The sequence below is a fragment of the Caretta caretta genome, chromosome 11 (assembly GCF_965140235.1).
Source record: "Caretta caretta isolate rCarCar2 chromosome 11, rCarCar1.hap1, whole genome shotgun sequence".
Classification (NCBI taxonomy): domain Eukaryota; kingdom Metazoa; phylum Chordata; order Testudines; family Cheloniidae; genus Caretta; species Caretta caretta.
The window spans coordinates 33198876-33214481 of record NC_134216.1 but is presented as its reverse complement, the minus strand read 5'-3'; the positions used below and the strand labels follow the sequence as shown (position 1 = coordinate 33214481).

Here is a 15606-nt window from a genome sequence, read left to right as displayed (position 1 = left end):
TAACAGAGACACTGGGGATCCCACAGCAGCCAAAGTGACCATTTGGGCAGCTATGGGCTCATTCTAGCCGGGGTGGGTGTACCTATGCAAATGAGATTGGCCCCTGAAGTTGTTTTCCACAACTTGCCACACCTCACCACCAGATGTCAGGGTGAAGCTCATCCTGACTCTGCTTTCATAAGTAAGGTCCATGCTAAAACTAGTAGGGTAAACTCCTTTGACATGCTTTCGCCCGGCAACAACTTACCCGCCCAGCCTGGAGTCGAGGGGAACGCTCTGATTGGCCCCAGCCTCCTCCAATGGGTTGCCGCGAGAGCCGGTGGGACTGGGGAGTGTCACTGAGCCGGGAAGCGCTCGGGGATCTCTCCGGGGGTCGCGCCGGCTGCTTGGGCTGCTCCGGACTCGCCCTGTGGGAGGATGAGGCGGGCGCCCTGGCGCTCACTGGCCACCTGCGGCTGGGTGGCTCTGCTCGCAGCCTGCTGCTTTGCGCGTGGGGCATCCGCAGGTAACGCAGCGCTGGACTTTCACCTTTACCTGCTTCCAGGTGCTCCCCCGGCCCGGCTCCCTGGCGCAGCGGGGCCACAGCCCCGGGGACCCTGAGCCGAGCCCAGGCAGCTGGGCACCGGAGAAGACTCGGGAGCTGGAGGAGGGAAGAGTCCCTGAGCTGCCCCATCTGCGCTTTGGTGGCGCATTTAGTTGCAACTTCAGGACACTTGAGGGAGCGGGGAGCAAACGCCTGTAACTGGGTGGGAGGAGCGGGCGCCCGTGGCGAGGGGCAGGGTCCCCTAGTGGGAAGGGATGTGCGCCCCGTGGAGAGGTGAAGGGGTCCGCACTCAGGGGCGGGAGCGTCGCATGGACAGGCGAGAGGGTCCCACTGTAGGAGTGACCATGAAGGCTGCTGGTCGGGGCAGGGCTCCGCCTAAACGCGAATTCACTTTTACTTTCATTCCCTTCTTCGCATTTGCGGCGAGTCTTCTCTGCCTCCTCCATGTAGTCGTCCCCTTCGCGTTTCCAGAAATAGCACAACCCCATACGGCCCATGTCCTGGCCTCAGTAGATGGAACCGAAACACTCAGGGAAACCCAGCCCTGAGAGATGAGAGTTCGGGTCCTCAGTATAAGGAAGTGGTGCAGCCGGGGAATTTCAGCTCAGGCGTTTGTGTTTGTTCACTGATAGGCGAGGCAAAGCGACCTCTCCGGCTAAGGCCAAGGAAATGGAAGAAGTTTAGTTTCACTATAATGTGACAAGGGCAAACCAATGTATTAAAAGAAGGAGAGGCAAGCAGGGTAGATAGCAAAATCCAAAGAATGGTGGCCTGCTTAATTCCTAGTCTGTTGCACTCTGGAGGTGCCCCTGCTGCTAGAAAAGTGCTTGAGCTGATGTGTTTAGGTTTGGGGCACTAGTGAGTTCTTCCAGTGTGTAGCCCCACTCTCAGGTGCTAGACAAATTCTTCTGCCAGTCACGATGGATCCTAGGCAGACCAGCTGCTGATTTGTTCATCCAAATGTGGATCTTTTAGAATATTAAACCTTAGCGGGGGCAGATTAGCTCTCCAGGGGCTCTAATATTTAAAATAGTCTAAGGCTGATCTCTCAGGATCCGATTGCGAGTTTTATTCATACACAGGTTGGTTGAACAATTGACAGTTGTTACAATCTGATGAATGTTGTCATCTGATGTTCATAAAAAGGAATTTGAATTCATTTGTAACTCTACTGAAAAAAGGTCCACATCACCAAAGACATCCCAGGTATTCCTGTTGGCAGACTCAGAAGAGAAGCCAGAGATTGAATAGAGAAGGTCCCTGTAGACAGAGAGCTGAGGCATGTTGGTTGAAGTAGTGTGGGAAGCTTTTCTAAATTCACTTACAAAAGAATTTTTTTTTCAAAATCCGCTATCCCTATCTGTACCCTGTACTGTCCAAATGGCTTGGAAAGATCACATTGCTTTCCAGCCTGGGAAGGCTTGCCATAGCTGCAGGACGAAGGATGCTGCTTTTCACATGCCCAAGAGACAACCAAAATGCACAGTATATCTTTTTCTCTTTCCTTATCTCATCAGGTACAGTACTACTAAGGTGCTTATCAGAACAGTATCTGAGTGCTGATTACATCTCAGTTGTAATTCTCAATCTCTGCAGATGTTCCAAAATAGTCAGATCATGAGAAGGGAAGGATTACAACTCAAGTGGATTCTTAAGCTATGATTCCTTGGTGTTTCTCTGTTCTTCCAGTAGAAGCACAATCTTGAATCTTATCTGTTAAGAATCATAGCTATGTAGGGCTGGAAAGGACCCTAAGCAGATATGGCCGGGCCAAACCTGAGTGGACCTGTGACAGAAGGGGCAAGATCACAATGTCTGGAGTAGGAAACCGAGCCCACCCAGCCCTGTGGAACAGAAACCACAGGAGTTGATGCTGTGGGGTGTATGGAGGGCAGACTTGCTGTGCAACCCCCCTCCCCTGAGCCTCTCACACCCCCAGGAGTAGGACCCATCCCACTTTACCACTGGAAATGGGGGAGGTACATACTCCTCTGCCAGCATAGTTGCGACTACACTGGGGGTTTTGCTGCCAGAGCTGTATCAGCTGGGGTGTGTGATTTTTTTCACACTCCTAGCTGACATAGCATATGTGAATATTACTTTATAGTGTAGGCTTTGCCTACAGGGACAGTTTTACCATAATACTGATATAGTTAAACTGGTATAACCCTGTGGACACGCTTATTTTGGTATAAGATTTTTTTTTTCCAGTTTAGCCTCAAATCCTTTCCAACTGACGTAAGATATATTGAAAAAAGGCCAGTAAGTATCCATATGGGAAGTTATACTGGTGTAACTATATCCTTTTAAATCCACACCTTAGGTTATACCAGAAAAAACTTTCCCATATAGACAAAATCTAAGTCACTCTTGAAGGGCCGTAGGCCCCTAATGCTTCTGAAAATGTTACCTTAGTCCTCCGACTGGTAAGTGTTGGGTAAATATTTCAAGCCCTGTTTAATTGTATGGTTTTATGGTTGTATGCACATTTCTGAAATGGGATAATTGTCCATTATTATATTATCGTTATTATTAATTAATATAACAGTAGCAACCAAGGACCCCAGTCTGGATGGGGGTTCCATTGAGCTGGACACCATACAAACACACATTCAGAGATAGTTCCTGCTGATTAGCAGATAGAGATGATGATGATGGTGATTATTTATTACTGCTTGAGTATCAACTACAGCATTCTAGTTGATTTACACACAGGCATGAAAACAAAGTCGCAGACCCAGATAGTTTGCAAATTAATCCAACATCTGATCCAGTGTGCACTGAAGTCAATAGAAAGACTCCCATTGACCTCACGGGGCTTAGGATCGGGCCTTACATTGTAAACTCATTTTATGAACATTTAGAAAGAATCTTTTTTTTTTATTAACAGAAATGTTTCAGTAAGGAAGATGAAATTTGAATGTGCTACTAACGCTAAGGTTTATATAAGTTGTGCCAGTGATAAGTAAGACTGCGATTTTGTCATAGAGGTTGCAGTAGTCACAGAATCTGTGACTTCCAAAGACTTCTGTGACTTCAGCCCACAGCAGCTGGGAGCTGCTGGGTACCCTTACTGCTGCAGCTTCCAGCTGCTGTGGGGGATCCCCGCAACCCCCATATGCCCTGGACAACAAGGGATACCCACAGCTCCCCACTGCCACAGTAGCAGGGGGACCCCACAGCCATCCGCTGTCGGAGGTGGCAGGGGGATCCCCGAATCCCCTGGCCGCTGCAGACGGCGGGGGTGTCTGGCAGCTCCCAGCCACTCTCAGCCTCTGTCTGCTGCAGCAGCAGGGGGACCCCAGCAGCTCCCCGTCACAGGCGGCAGGTGGATCCCCACAGCACCTGGCCGCCATGGGTGGCAGCTTATCCCTGCAGCTTCCCACCGCTGCGGCAGCAGGGGGGCTCCCGGCAGCTCCCAGCCTGTGTGGAGGGGAACTCCAAGCCCCCATGAGTGGTTGGGGCCCCAGAGCTCCTATCCAGCCCTGCAGCTGCCCAGAGGTTTCCCATTTTGTCATGGATATTTTTAGTAAAAGTCAGGGACAGGTCACGGGTTTCCGTGAATTTTTCTGTATTGCCCTTGACCTGTCCCTGACTTTTACTAAAAATATCCATGACAAAATCTTAGCCTTAGTGATAAGCAATCGTATATATACTGCAATTGCTAGTTCTTTCTGGTAGAGCATATCAGAACGTGTCTTAGTTTTAAAAACAAAATTTCCCATGTAAATGACGCATATGTGTATTTATATACAGGTAATGGTGCATTTACCATTCGCCATGAAAAAACCAGAAAGTGCCTACAAGTTAAAAACTCACAGATTTTGGCAGCAGACTGCAAGGAGACAAATGAAACTTTGTGGAAATGGGTCTCCCAAAATCGCCTTTTCCACTTGGGATCCCAACAGTGCCTTGGATTAAATATAGTCAGACCAGCATCTCCTTTGAAAATGGTTAATTGTGATTCACAGCTCATGCTATGGTGGCGATGTGTTGATGCTTCCATATTTGGTGCATCCCAGTACAAACTGACTTTAAAAGACAATGTTGTGACTGCAAATATAAATTCGTCAGACACCTGGAGAAGAAGTAACTCTTCCTATGATATTTGTGAATACCCTTACCGTGGTAAGTCTGTGGTTTTGATTTTGTTCTGGAAGAAGTAGGAGATATGGTGATGATTTTCACTAACAATATGTGGGAATATGCCAACTTCTAAGCATTTGAAAGACTGATAAAGGAAGGAAGTTTTTGCCACAGAGAGATAATGATGTTCAGGTATTGCAAATTTGTAATGTGGCATTATTGATTGATTGATTAATTACAGAGAAGTGGTGTTAAGTAAAAGGCTAGTTTTGTACATGTACACCTACCATTCTTTTGATAGCATCCCTTTCATATATGAAACACCAGCCACCTTCTAGCAGGACTGTAGTTTATAGGCCTTTTCCTGTCCCTGTTTAAGTCAGTGGAAGTTTTGCCATTAACTTAATTCAGACCAGGATTTCAGGTTTTTTTCTTTCCCTACTACCCCAAATCTGTTCTTGACACTGATTAGTAGGAGTGGTGATCTGAAAACTGTGTAACTGGTTATCTGCAATATTTTTGCATTTAAATGAACAATATTTTAACCATGATAATTGGTGTTCACTGGCTACTGTGTGAAAGTTCACAAGTAAAAAGTTTTTCATGGAGAAAGTGTAGATTGAGCTACTTTTCCCCGTAACAGCATTATTTTAACTTTTTAAAAAAAAGTCAGACTCTTAATAACAAACCGCTAACTGCTTAGTTTGAAAAAAAATAGGCCTGGATTGTATCTTTGCCACAAGCCCTGTATAAAAGGCAGGAAATAGCTGTCTCTGGGGTAGTGCAAAGAAGGAACAGAGAGACAGTTTTTGTCTTTAATAGTTTATTCTCTGCTATCTAGGTAAAGGGGAATAGTCTGCACACTGTGCAAAGCCAAAACCAGTAATAGTTCAATACCAGACAGCTGCTGAGCTGATTGGAAGATGATCTCATGCAACATGCTCCAAAACTCTCTATTATTAACTATTATTATATTTATTTTATTCATTATTAAAATGCTTTGCTTTGATGATACACACAAATAAAGACAGCCTCTGCCTTTCTTTCCAGGATCATCTTCACTCTCCTCCTTCAGGTTTCAGAGTAACAGCCGTGTTAGTCTGTATTCGCAAAAAGAAAAGGAGTACTTGTGGCACCTTAGAGACTAACCAATTTATTTGAGCATGAGCTTTCGTGAGCTCCTCCTTCAGATTCTCTCTGTCTCTTGGTGCCATGCATCTTACCAAAATTACTGCTACTGCCATAGCTAGAGTAACTTATTATAGGGCGTCTGATTTTCAGTTTTATCCAATAAACACCAGTAAAACATCCCTGAAAAAGAAATTGGTGTTTGTCCAATAAACACTAGAAAACACATAAATTGTTATTTGTATCTAAGGGCTTGTGTACATGGAGCAGTAAGATGAACTATGAGGGTGTGATTTCTAAAGTGCACTACTGTGTTGTGCATTAATTAGTCCATATTGATCCTGCTGGTGCACACTAAAGGTTCCCTAGTGCACTTTAACATAGTGCTATTTGAAACAGTACTATGTTATATAGCACCACGGAACATTACAAAGAGATTGCCCACCCCTGCTGTAATGAGTAAACTTTTTGGCCTGAGGGCCGCATCGGGTTTCTGAAATTGTATGGAGGGCCGGTTAGGGGAGGCTGTGCCTTCCCAAACAGCCAAGCATGGCCCGTCCCCCGTCCCCTATCCAACCCACCCCTCCCCCCCTGCTTCTCGCCCCCTGACAGCCCCCTCGGGACCACTGCCCCCCTGGGACCCCTACCCCTGTTCCCCACCCTCTAATTGCCTTGACCCCTATCCATGCCCCTGACCACCCCCCGAACTCCCCTGCCCTCTATCCAACTCCTGCTCCCTGCCCCCTTACTGCGCTGCCTGGAGCACCGGTGGCTGGTGGTGCGGCTGCACCAGGACAGGCAGCCACGCCGCACAGCCCAGAGCACTGGGTCAGGCCGGGCTCTGCAGCCCTGCTACCCAGAGCATTGTGCTGCGCAGCGGCATGGCTGCAGGGGAGGAGGGACAGCCTCCCAGGCCAGGAGCTCAGGGGCCGGGCAGGACGGTCCCGTGGGCCAGATGTGGCCTACGGGCCATAGTTTGCCCACCTCTGCATTACAGTATATAATATACATTATTCATACAGCATATATAAAAAGAAAACCCTGAAAATCCCATCTACATCGAACTCAACAATTACTAAAAATAACCCCCCCAAAATGAAATTAATATATGCTGAAAAACAGAAACCCTATGTATTATTACTTTATTATTATTATTATTTATTATTTTATTTTATTTATTTGCACTGCAGTAGTGGCTCAAGTCAGGGATTGGGACTGCATTGTGAAAGGTGCTGTACAGACATATGATGAAAGGGATGGTACTGCCCCCAAAAGCCTATACAAGCTTTGAATATGACAAGACACAACAGATGGATATAACAGACACATGAAGGAGTGCACAGAAACAATGACACTATTATGGTTAGCATAAGAAGCAGTGGTTAAAGCACACCAGCTGCTTTTCTATTGTCAAGTGTTCTGTAGGCATCATGGCAGAAGTGAATTTTTAGGAAGGGTTTAAAGGAGGACAATGTGTCAGCTTCATGGATTTTTACAGGGAGTTCCAGTCATGCTTACTTACCCTGCAACTCACCTGTGTTTGCCACAATAGGAAGAGGATCAGCTTCCTATATTTATTTGGAAGTTGTAGGGAACCTGTGCCCACAGTGACAGCTCCCAGCACTGTTTTTACAACTATCGTCACCATAGTATCTGAGCACCTCACAATCATCAATGGATTTTATCCTCACAATACCCCTCTTAGGTAGGCATGTAGTAGTATCCCCATTTTACAGATGGGGAATGAGGCACTGAGAGACAGAGGTATTTAAGTGCCTAAGGATGCAGATAAACGCTGAGGCCCAGATTTTCAAAGATATTTAGGTGTGTGACTCACTTAGGTGCCTTAAATACCTTTGAAGATCTGATTTACAAAAGTACCAAAGGAAATTGGGCACCTGTCTGCATCTTTAGACATCAAAATACTTATGTAAACTTGGCCCCAAGTAACTTACCCAAGGTCACACAGGAAGTCTGTGGCTAAGCCAGGAACTGAACAATGGTCTCCGGAGTTTCAGTCCACTGCTCTATCTAGTAGACCATTCTTCCTCCCCTCCAAGAGATTCCCCTATCAGAGATCTACTGGGGGAATCCCTTCTTCCTCTCCCTGATCCTTGATTTTTGTTTAGGTTAAGAGGACTCTCAGGGGAGTCCTGAGGGTCATATGACTCCTTGCCCTCTAACAGAGGGAGCTGTCACTTAGGCCATGTGTACACTTCAGACTTTTGCTAGCATAGCTGTACTGGTCAGGCATGTCATGTGGTGTGATCCCTGACTGACATAGCTGTGTTGGCAAAAAGCTCTAGTGCAGATATAGTTATACTAGCAAAAGCACAGTTTTGCTGTGTCCTTGCTGGGAGAGCTTTGCTGGTATATTATACCAGAATAGCTATAGCAGCAAATTGTTCCTAGTGTAGACCTAGCCTTGGGGAAAAGTTGCTGCAGGCCACAATGTTCCTTTAGCATTTCTTCCTTAGTTGACGAACAATCTGTCATACAGAGAATAACCTGCCCCTGTATGAGGCGAAGGGGGTGCTTTGAATGTGTTCAGTGTATCCCTCTAGTGCTATAGCCATGATGACTCAGATTACCGCATTGACATGGCAGTCAAACTTGGTGCACTCTGTGTCTCTGACCCTAAGAGCTGTCTTGTATTTATTTCTTCTGAGAAGGGAGTAGTTTGTGCAGTGCCTCTGTTGTCCAGCAGGCATGGAGTCAAATCTGAGCTAGGTAAAGTATTCTGTAAGAGACCTTTATGGGTGATATTATACATTTTACAATTTGCATTAGACTAGGCAGAAAGTAATAGCAGTTAACGGTAATATACAGCATTTTCGTGTTTGTTTAAAGGGACAACATCAACTTGAAATTGAATCCAGGGGTCCCATACTAGGGTGTGGCTCACTTGTGTCCTCAGAGCTCTTGGTGGTGCTTTGTGGCTAGCTGGCCCCGACTCCTTGTGGGAAGGATTCACAGGAACAAAGGGGGAAACTAACTAAGGTGATGATCCTTCAAATGCTTATACGCATGCTTAATGTTACATGTGTAAAGAGTCTTATTGAACTCAATGGGATTACTGAAATGCATGAAGTTCAACACAAGTGTGTTCACAGGATTGGGGTCTAATTGACCATACAGGAAGTATAGTGAAACTGGCTAATACACTGTCATAATATACTGGCTAATAAAAAAATAATGCCTGGGGAGTGGAGAGAAACAGAAAAAAAAATTATTTAATCTCTTCTGGTTATAGTATTATTATGTGTTATTTGTAACAATAAGAGTACAATATTCCTAGATAGCAGTGTGATTTGGTAATTTTTAAGTTAATGTTCTCCATGTAAGTAGTAGCTTTTATTTGCTACTCTTTTCTTCCTCAACAAACTTGTGAGAGGGGAGTTTTAGATTATTCATTCATTATAATGCTTTCAGGTGTGTTCAGATTTCTCTTTCAAATACTAAATCTGCTGTTTGGTTGCTTTTACAGAGATCTATACGAGGGATGGTAACTCCTATGGAAGGCCCTGTGAGTTCCCCTTCCTAGTTAATAAGACATGGTATCATGACTGCATTCGGGATGTAACACACACAGATGGTGAATGGTGTGCCACAACCTCCAATTACATTCAGGATGCCAAATGGGGAATCTGCTTAAAACCAGGCACGTAGGTTTTCAAAATAGATGTCCTAACAGAGTTCTGCAATTTCATGTACAGCTCTATTTTATGGTATAATATCTGCAGACTAAACTCTTTTAAAATTAGGTCTCGCTGATATTGGAACATTGATACAACAATCAATACAAATATACTCTGTAATATGAGTGATTTTAATATACAACTAAAACACTTCCTTGCATTTTCCTCTGTATTACAATAATGTTCACTAAAATGTTTGAAAAAACCCAAATGCAGTTATTGTTTTTCTATAGTCACCAGATCATGTGTTTGCATTATACAGAGAATGGTTGTCGTGATACCTGGGAACACGATCCAGGATCTGAAAGTTGCTACCAGTTAAACACACAGTCTCCTCTTTCTTGGAAAGAAGCCTATATTTCATGTCAAACACAAGGCGGAGATTTACTGAGCATCACAAATACAACTGAATTAAGTTATATACAAGGTAGGTATAACTATCTGTAATAAATGGATGAGACGAGTATGTTGACAGCAGAATATCAGGGAACCCTGACAAGTAGAATAACTTCAAGGTAGCATTAAAATTCTCTGGCATGTAAGATCTCTTGGTGCTGTAACTTGTATAATAGGAATGAATTACTAATCTAACCTGAGATTTTCTCATATAGTTCATCTGATTGTATTATAGTGTTTGTGAATGTAAACAGAAGTAAACGGCCTGTGTCCACACACAAAATGCAGAATGGGTCAACCTGACAGTTTAGTGTCAGTGCAGTGCATGGGATCCGCTTGGATCTGGAAATCAAATTAGTTATATCCATTCTAACAGTGCACTCATCCCTTGAGGAAGAGGGTGTTTTGTGTCATTGTCATGTAATCACCTGTGCAGCCATACAGGGCTTTATTCAGGCTTGGACTGGAGGAGGTGTCACTGTGTCTTTGAGTATGGAAGAATAAAACAATCAGTTTCTGGAGGGAACAGGAGGAAGAAAACGGAATTCTGTAACAAATTAAGGGCCAAGTTCTGCCCAGGGACCTTAACTTCTTCTTACTTCAGTAGAAGTTGCACATCCATATTCAATGCAAAATGTTTCTCTACTGGACATATTTTCAGTTAGCTCCTTAGTTTAAAAACAACTATTTAATGGATGAACATAGTTTTAATTAACCATTTTTAATTATTAATTCCAGCTAAAGATGGCATTGCAGAGGTGTTTTGGATTGGCTTAAACCAACTGGACATTTCTGGAGGTTGGCAGTGGTCAGACCACACACCCTTGAACTTTCTTAACTGGAATCCAGGTAACCATCTTTTCAATTGAATGAACATGTATTCATAATACACACTGGAACTTTACTTTTCATCTTCTTTTATTGCACTTTACCAAAGAGAACATTATTGTTCCATTGCAGTAAAAAGTTGAAAAACATCCTTAAACATTTTTCTTAAAAGGTGAATCCTACTATTCACACAAGTTTTAAATTATGGAAGATTGGGGTTAATAAACCTCTAGGAAAAAAGACAGCTTTTAAAAATACCTTCAGTTTGAGATTGTCTGTCTGCATATTTGGTGCAGCTCCAGGGTTCTTTGATGATTTCTTTTTCCCACTGGCAGAATGGATGAGATTTTATGCACAAATTGTGGAATTCAAAGATATGATTATCATAACCACTGTAATTCACCACATTATAGTGCTATATGAAGGCATACATTTAACAGCATATAAACTAACACATATATGCCAGGGACCTGGGATAAATTGCTATAGAAGCCTGACTTGTGCAGTTAAACTTTTAACTTTAAGGTTACATTAACTTGTGGTTTTGTAGGAGATGAGGTACAAAGACAAATTTTGGAAAACTTATTTTAATTCCTCAGAGTTCCAGTGAAATCAGAGTTTTGCTCAATTAGGTATCTTGGAATTTGAAGCCTTGCATTTGAAATCTGGTTTCATTTGTTGTGGGTAATTTATGAGAATCTTTGTTGTATAACTGATTATACATACTTGTTTGTTGTATATACGGGTTATACATTAATACTAAGGCTCGTGTTTGTTCCTGCCCCTCCTCAAAGTAAGTCTGTGTAGTCTTTTTGGAACTGAACTCTCTCTTTTTCCAGCTTATTGAATAGCCTCTTGTTCCATCAAATGGTAGTCATTTGAGGAAGCAAGTGAGTAGAGAGATAAGATGTGGCTTTTGTGAGAGTTTATTATTTTTGGATAAGTTTGCTAAGTAGAGCTTTTTATAAGATTTGCCACATAAAGCATTTCTTTTATCATCTCTTCAAAGTCTAAGGACCCAGCTTTGCCACTTTTATATGAGTCACACCTTATGTGTGATTTCAATGGGACGATTTGCAAAGCAGGGTGCTATTCATCATAAGTAAGGCTGTCAATTAATCGCAGTTAACTCACGTGATTAACTCAAAAAAATTATTCGCTATAAAAAAATTAATCGCGATTAATCACACTTACAACAATAGAATACCAACTGAAATTTATTAAATATTTTTGGATGTTTTTCTACATTTTCAATATTGATTTCAGTTACAACACAGAATACAAAGTGCACAGTGTTCACTTTATATTATTATTTTTGAATACAAATATATGCACTGTAAAAATGATAAACAAAAGAAATAGTGTTTTTTCAATTCACCTCATACAAGTATTGAAGTGCAATCTCTTTATCGTGAAAGTGTAACTTACAAATGGAGATTTTTTTTGGTTACATAACTGCACTCAAAAACAAAACACTGTAAAACTTTAGAGCCTGCAAGTCCACTCAGTCCTACTTCTTATTCTGCCAATCGCTAAGACAAACAAGTTTGTTTACATTGACGGGCGATACTGCTGCCTGCTTCTTACTTACAATGTCACTTGAAAGTGAGAACAGGTGTTCGTATGGCACTTTTGTAGCCAGCGTTGCAAGGTATTTACATGCCAGATATGCTAAACATTCATATGCCCCTTCATGCTTCGGCCACCATTCCAGGGACATGCTCCAATGCTGATGACGATCATTAAAAAAAAAATGCGTCAGTTAAATTTGTGACTGTTCTCCTTGGGGGGAAAATTGTATGTCTCCTGCTCTGTATTACCCACATTCTGCATATATTTCATGTTATAGCAGTCTCGGATGATGACCCAGCACATGTTCATTTTAAGAACACTTTCACAGTAGACTTGACAAAATGCAAAGAAGGTCCCAATGTGAGATTTCTAAAATAGCTACAGCACTCAACCCAAGGTTTAAGAATCTGAAGTGCTGTCCAAAATCTGAGAGAGACGAGGTGTGGAGTATGCTTTTAGAAGTCTTAAAAGAGCAACACTCAGATGCAGAAACTACAGAACCCAAACCACCAAAAAAGAAACTCAACCTTCTTCTTGTGGCATCTGACTCAGGTGATGAAAATGAACATGCATCAGTCCGCCCTGCTTTGGCTTATTATCAGGCAGAACCTATCACCATCATGGAAGCATGTCCTCTGGAATGGTGGTTGAAGAATGAAGGGACATATGAAACTTTAGCGCATTTGGCATGTAAATATCTTGCAATGCCGGCTAAAACAGTGCCATGTGAACGCCTGTTCTAACTTTCAGGTGACATTGTAAACAAGAAGCAGGTAGCATTATTTTCTGCAAACTGTAACCAGCCTTGTTTGTCTGAGTGATTGGCTGACCAAGAAGTAGGACTTGTAGGCTCTAAAGTTTTACATTGTTTTATTTTTGAATGCAGGTTTTTTTGTACATAATTCTACATTTGTAAGTTGAACTTTTGTGAGATTGCACTACAGTACTTGTATGAGGTGAATTGAAAAATACAATTTGTTTTTTACAGTGCAAATATTTGTAATAAAAAATAAATATAAAGTGAGCACTGTACACTTTGTATTCTGTGTTGTCATTGAAATTAATATATTTGAAAATGTAGTAAACATCCAAAAATATTTAAAATAAATGCTGTTCTATTGTTTACCAGCGCGATTAATCATGATTAATTTTTTTAATTGTGCAATTAATCGCGATTAATTTTCTTAATCACTTGAAAGCCCTAATCATAAGTAAGGGTGGCAGAATCTGCCCCCAGTTGTCTGACAATCCAAACCATGTAGCTCAAAAATTAAAACTTCTAAGTGGTAGATGGGAAAGCCCAATAAATTACAACCTGATCCACTTCCTGTTGAAATCCATGGCAAAACTCCCAATAATTTCCAAGTGTGCAGGATTGTGTCCTTAATGAAAAAAACAAATTATTCTTTTGGCACCAGTTTCCAAACAACAGAGAGAAGTGACTAGGAGGGACCATGTATTGAAATACTTGTTGTCTCACTCATTATAAAGACAGAAAAACTTGATGATAAAACATAAAGCAGTGCCTATTACCAAATGATTTCTGTGGCAAATGTAGTCACTATTCTTTCGTTTTGCTTTTACCGTGCTTCCTGTATTAATACAGGCTTTCTGTTTTGGTAAACATTATATTGGTAGTTTCCAGCTGAAACTCCCATGATTTTAAGAGCAGGTATTTGTAACTGAGCTACCTCTAAATATACACAAGGAAATTTAAGAGTTGACTTTTACTTACAATTATTTCATTAATTTTTATCTGTTGGTTTATGTCATAGCTTAAATTTTCCTTGTGTTAATTGTAGTTTAGATAGAATATTCTGCTAGGTCTTGTGGTTAAAGTACAGGACTAGGAATGAGCATTCCTTGAGTCTATTCCTGGTTCTTTCAGAAGGCTTCCTATGTGACCTATTGTAAAACAAGTTCCTCAGGCCAAAGATTGTAAAGTGCATTATGATCCTCAGATGGAAGATACTACAGAAGTACAAAGTATTATTATTGCATCAGAAAGTGTGAGACAAAAGAAGCAATAATCACTTTCACTTTATATAAATCTGAACTCTTACATATAGTTCTTTCTCTCCCAAAGACATGCAAAATGTGTTGCCTTTGGATGGGTCAAGCTGCGTGGCGATGAATGCTGCCTCAGGTCAATGGCAAAGTTACCACTGTGGGACTGCACTTCCATATGTCTGCAAGAAGCCACTTAACAATACAAAATCAGAATTACCAGGTAATCCATCCCTGTGCGTCTGTTTCTGGTCACAGAGTAACAGCCGTGTTAGTCTGTATTCGCAAAAAGAAAAGGAGTACTTGTGGCACCTTAGAGACTAACCAATTTATTTGAGCATGAGCTTTCGTGAGCTATAGCTCACGAAAGCTCATGCTCAAATAAATTGGTTAGTCTCTAAGGTGCCACAAGTACTCCTTTTCTTTTTGTTTCTGGTCAGTACATAGTGATAATGAGGGTAATGTCCACTGCTGCTATAGTCACCTGCCAGTGTTAAAGTAATGGTCCTCTCCCCACTCTGACTACATCAGCCTCCCTCCCCAAAATCCCTTTGCACTGAGTTCCTGTCTTTTTCTACATCAAACTCAAACTTTTTGCCTTCCGTTTCAAGACAGTGCAGGATCTTCCCTCACCCTGATCTCCCACTTCCTTCTAGCATTCCCTGAGCTTTTCCCAGTTGCCTCCTCCATACTGCTTTCTTTATCATATTTTCCTATTCTCAACTTGTGGCTTCTTTCATACTTTACCCAATATTTGGAAGTTCCTATCCTCTAGGCATCCTTACTCATTCAAATTCTTCTGAAAACCCATTTCCCTTACAAAGCTTGCCTATATTGACAAGGCGTGTGTTTTAGGTGGATTGAGCATAGGAAACCTGATTCAAAGCCCATTCAACTCAATGGGAGTCTTTTCATTGACTTCATTGGCTTTATATCAAGCCCAGAATTGGAAGCCAGGAACTCCTGAGTTGATGTCTGACCCACTGTATAATCTTTACCTCTCTTATACCGGCTGCAGAAGGGTGTGCTGAGAGGTAGCTAATGTTTGTACAGTGCTTTGATGATGTAAACTAGAGAAAAGCTAAGTGTTGTTATGACACTGACCTCATTACCAGTGGTGTCCTCACACCTCCCATACCTGAACTGTGTCTCCTTGTTTGGTTTTGTCTGAGTTAGTGTGTAAGGTCTTTGAGGCAGGGTCTATGTCTTCTCTTCTGTTTTATAAAATACTTTGTAAAGTGCTGTAAACATTCAGTAAGCTTCTAGGAAAGGTCTAACAGGCAGTATGAAATAGTAAGTTTACCTACTGTAACATTCTACCATACAACTTGTAATTACTTCAAATAT

At 42.0% G+C, this 15606-nt stretch overlaps 1 protein-coding gene across 1 annotated transcript in view; it reads left to right on the top strand.

Moving 5' to 3' along the window:
- The first annotated feature begins 284 nt into the window (after positions 1-284).
- Positions 285-15606, top strand: part of LY75 (lymphocyte antigen 75) — an 84541-nt gene continuing 69219 nt past the window's right edge. Inside the window, 7 exon segments of the mRNA XM_048870232.2 lie at positions 285-368; positions 370-505; positions 4301-4672; positions 9246-9419; positions 9719-9883; positions 10591-10701; positions 14339-14482. Of these exon segments, the coding sequence (XP_048726189.1) occupies positions 300-368; positions 370-505; positions 4301-4672; positions 9246-9419; positions 9719-9883; positions 10591-10701; positions 14339-14482 (1171 nt within the window). The 5' untranslated portion in view covers positions 285-299.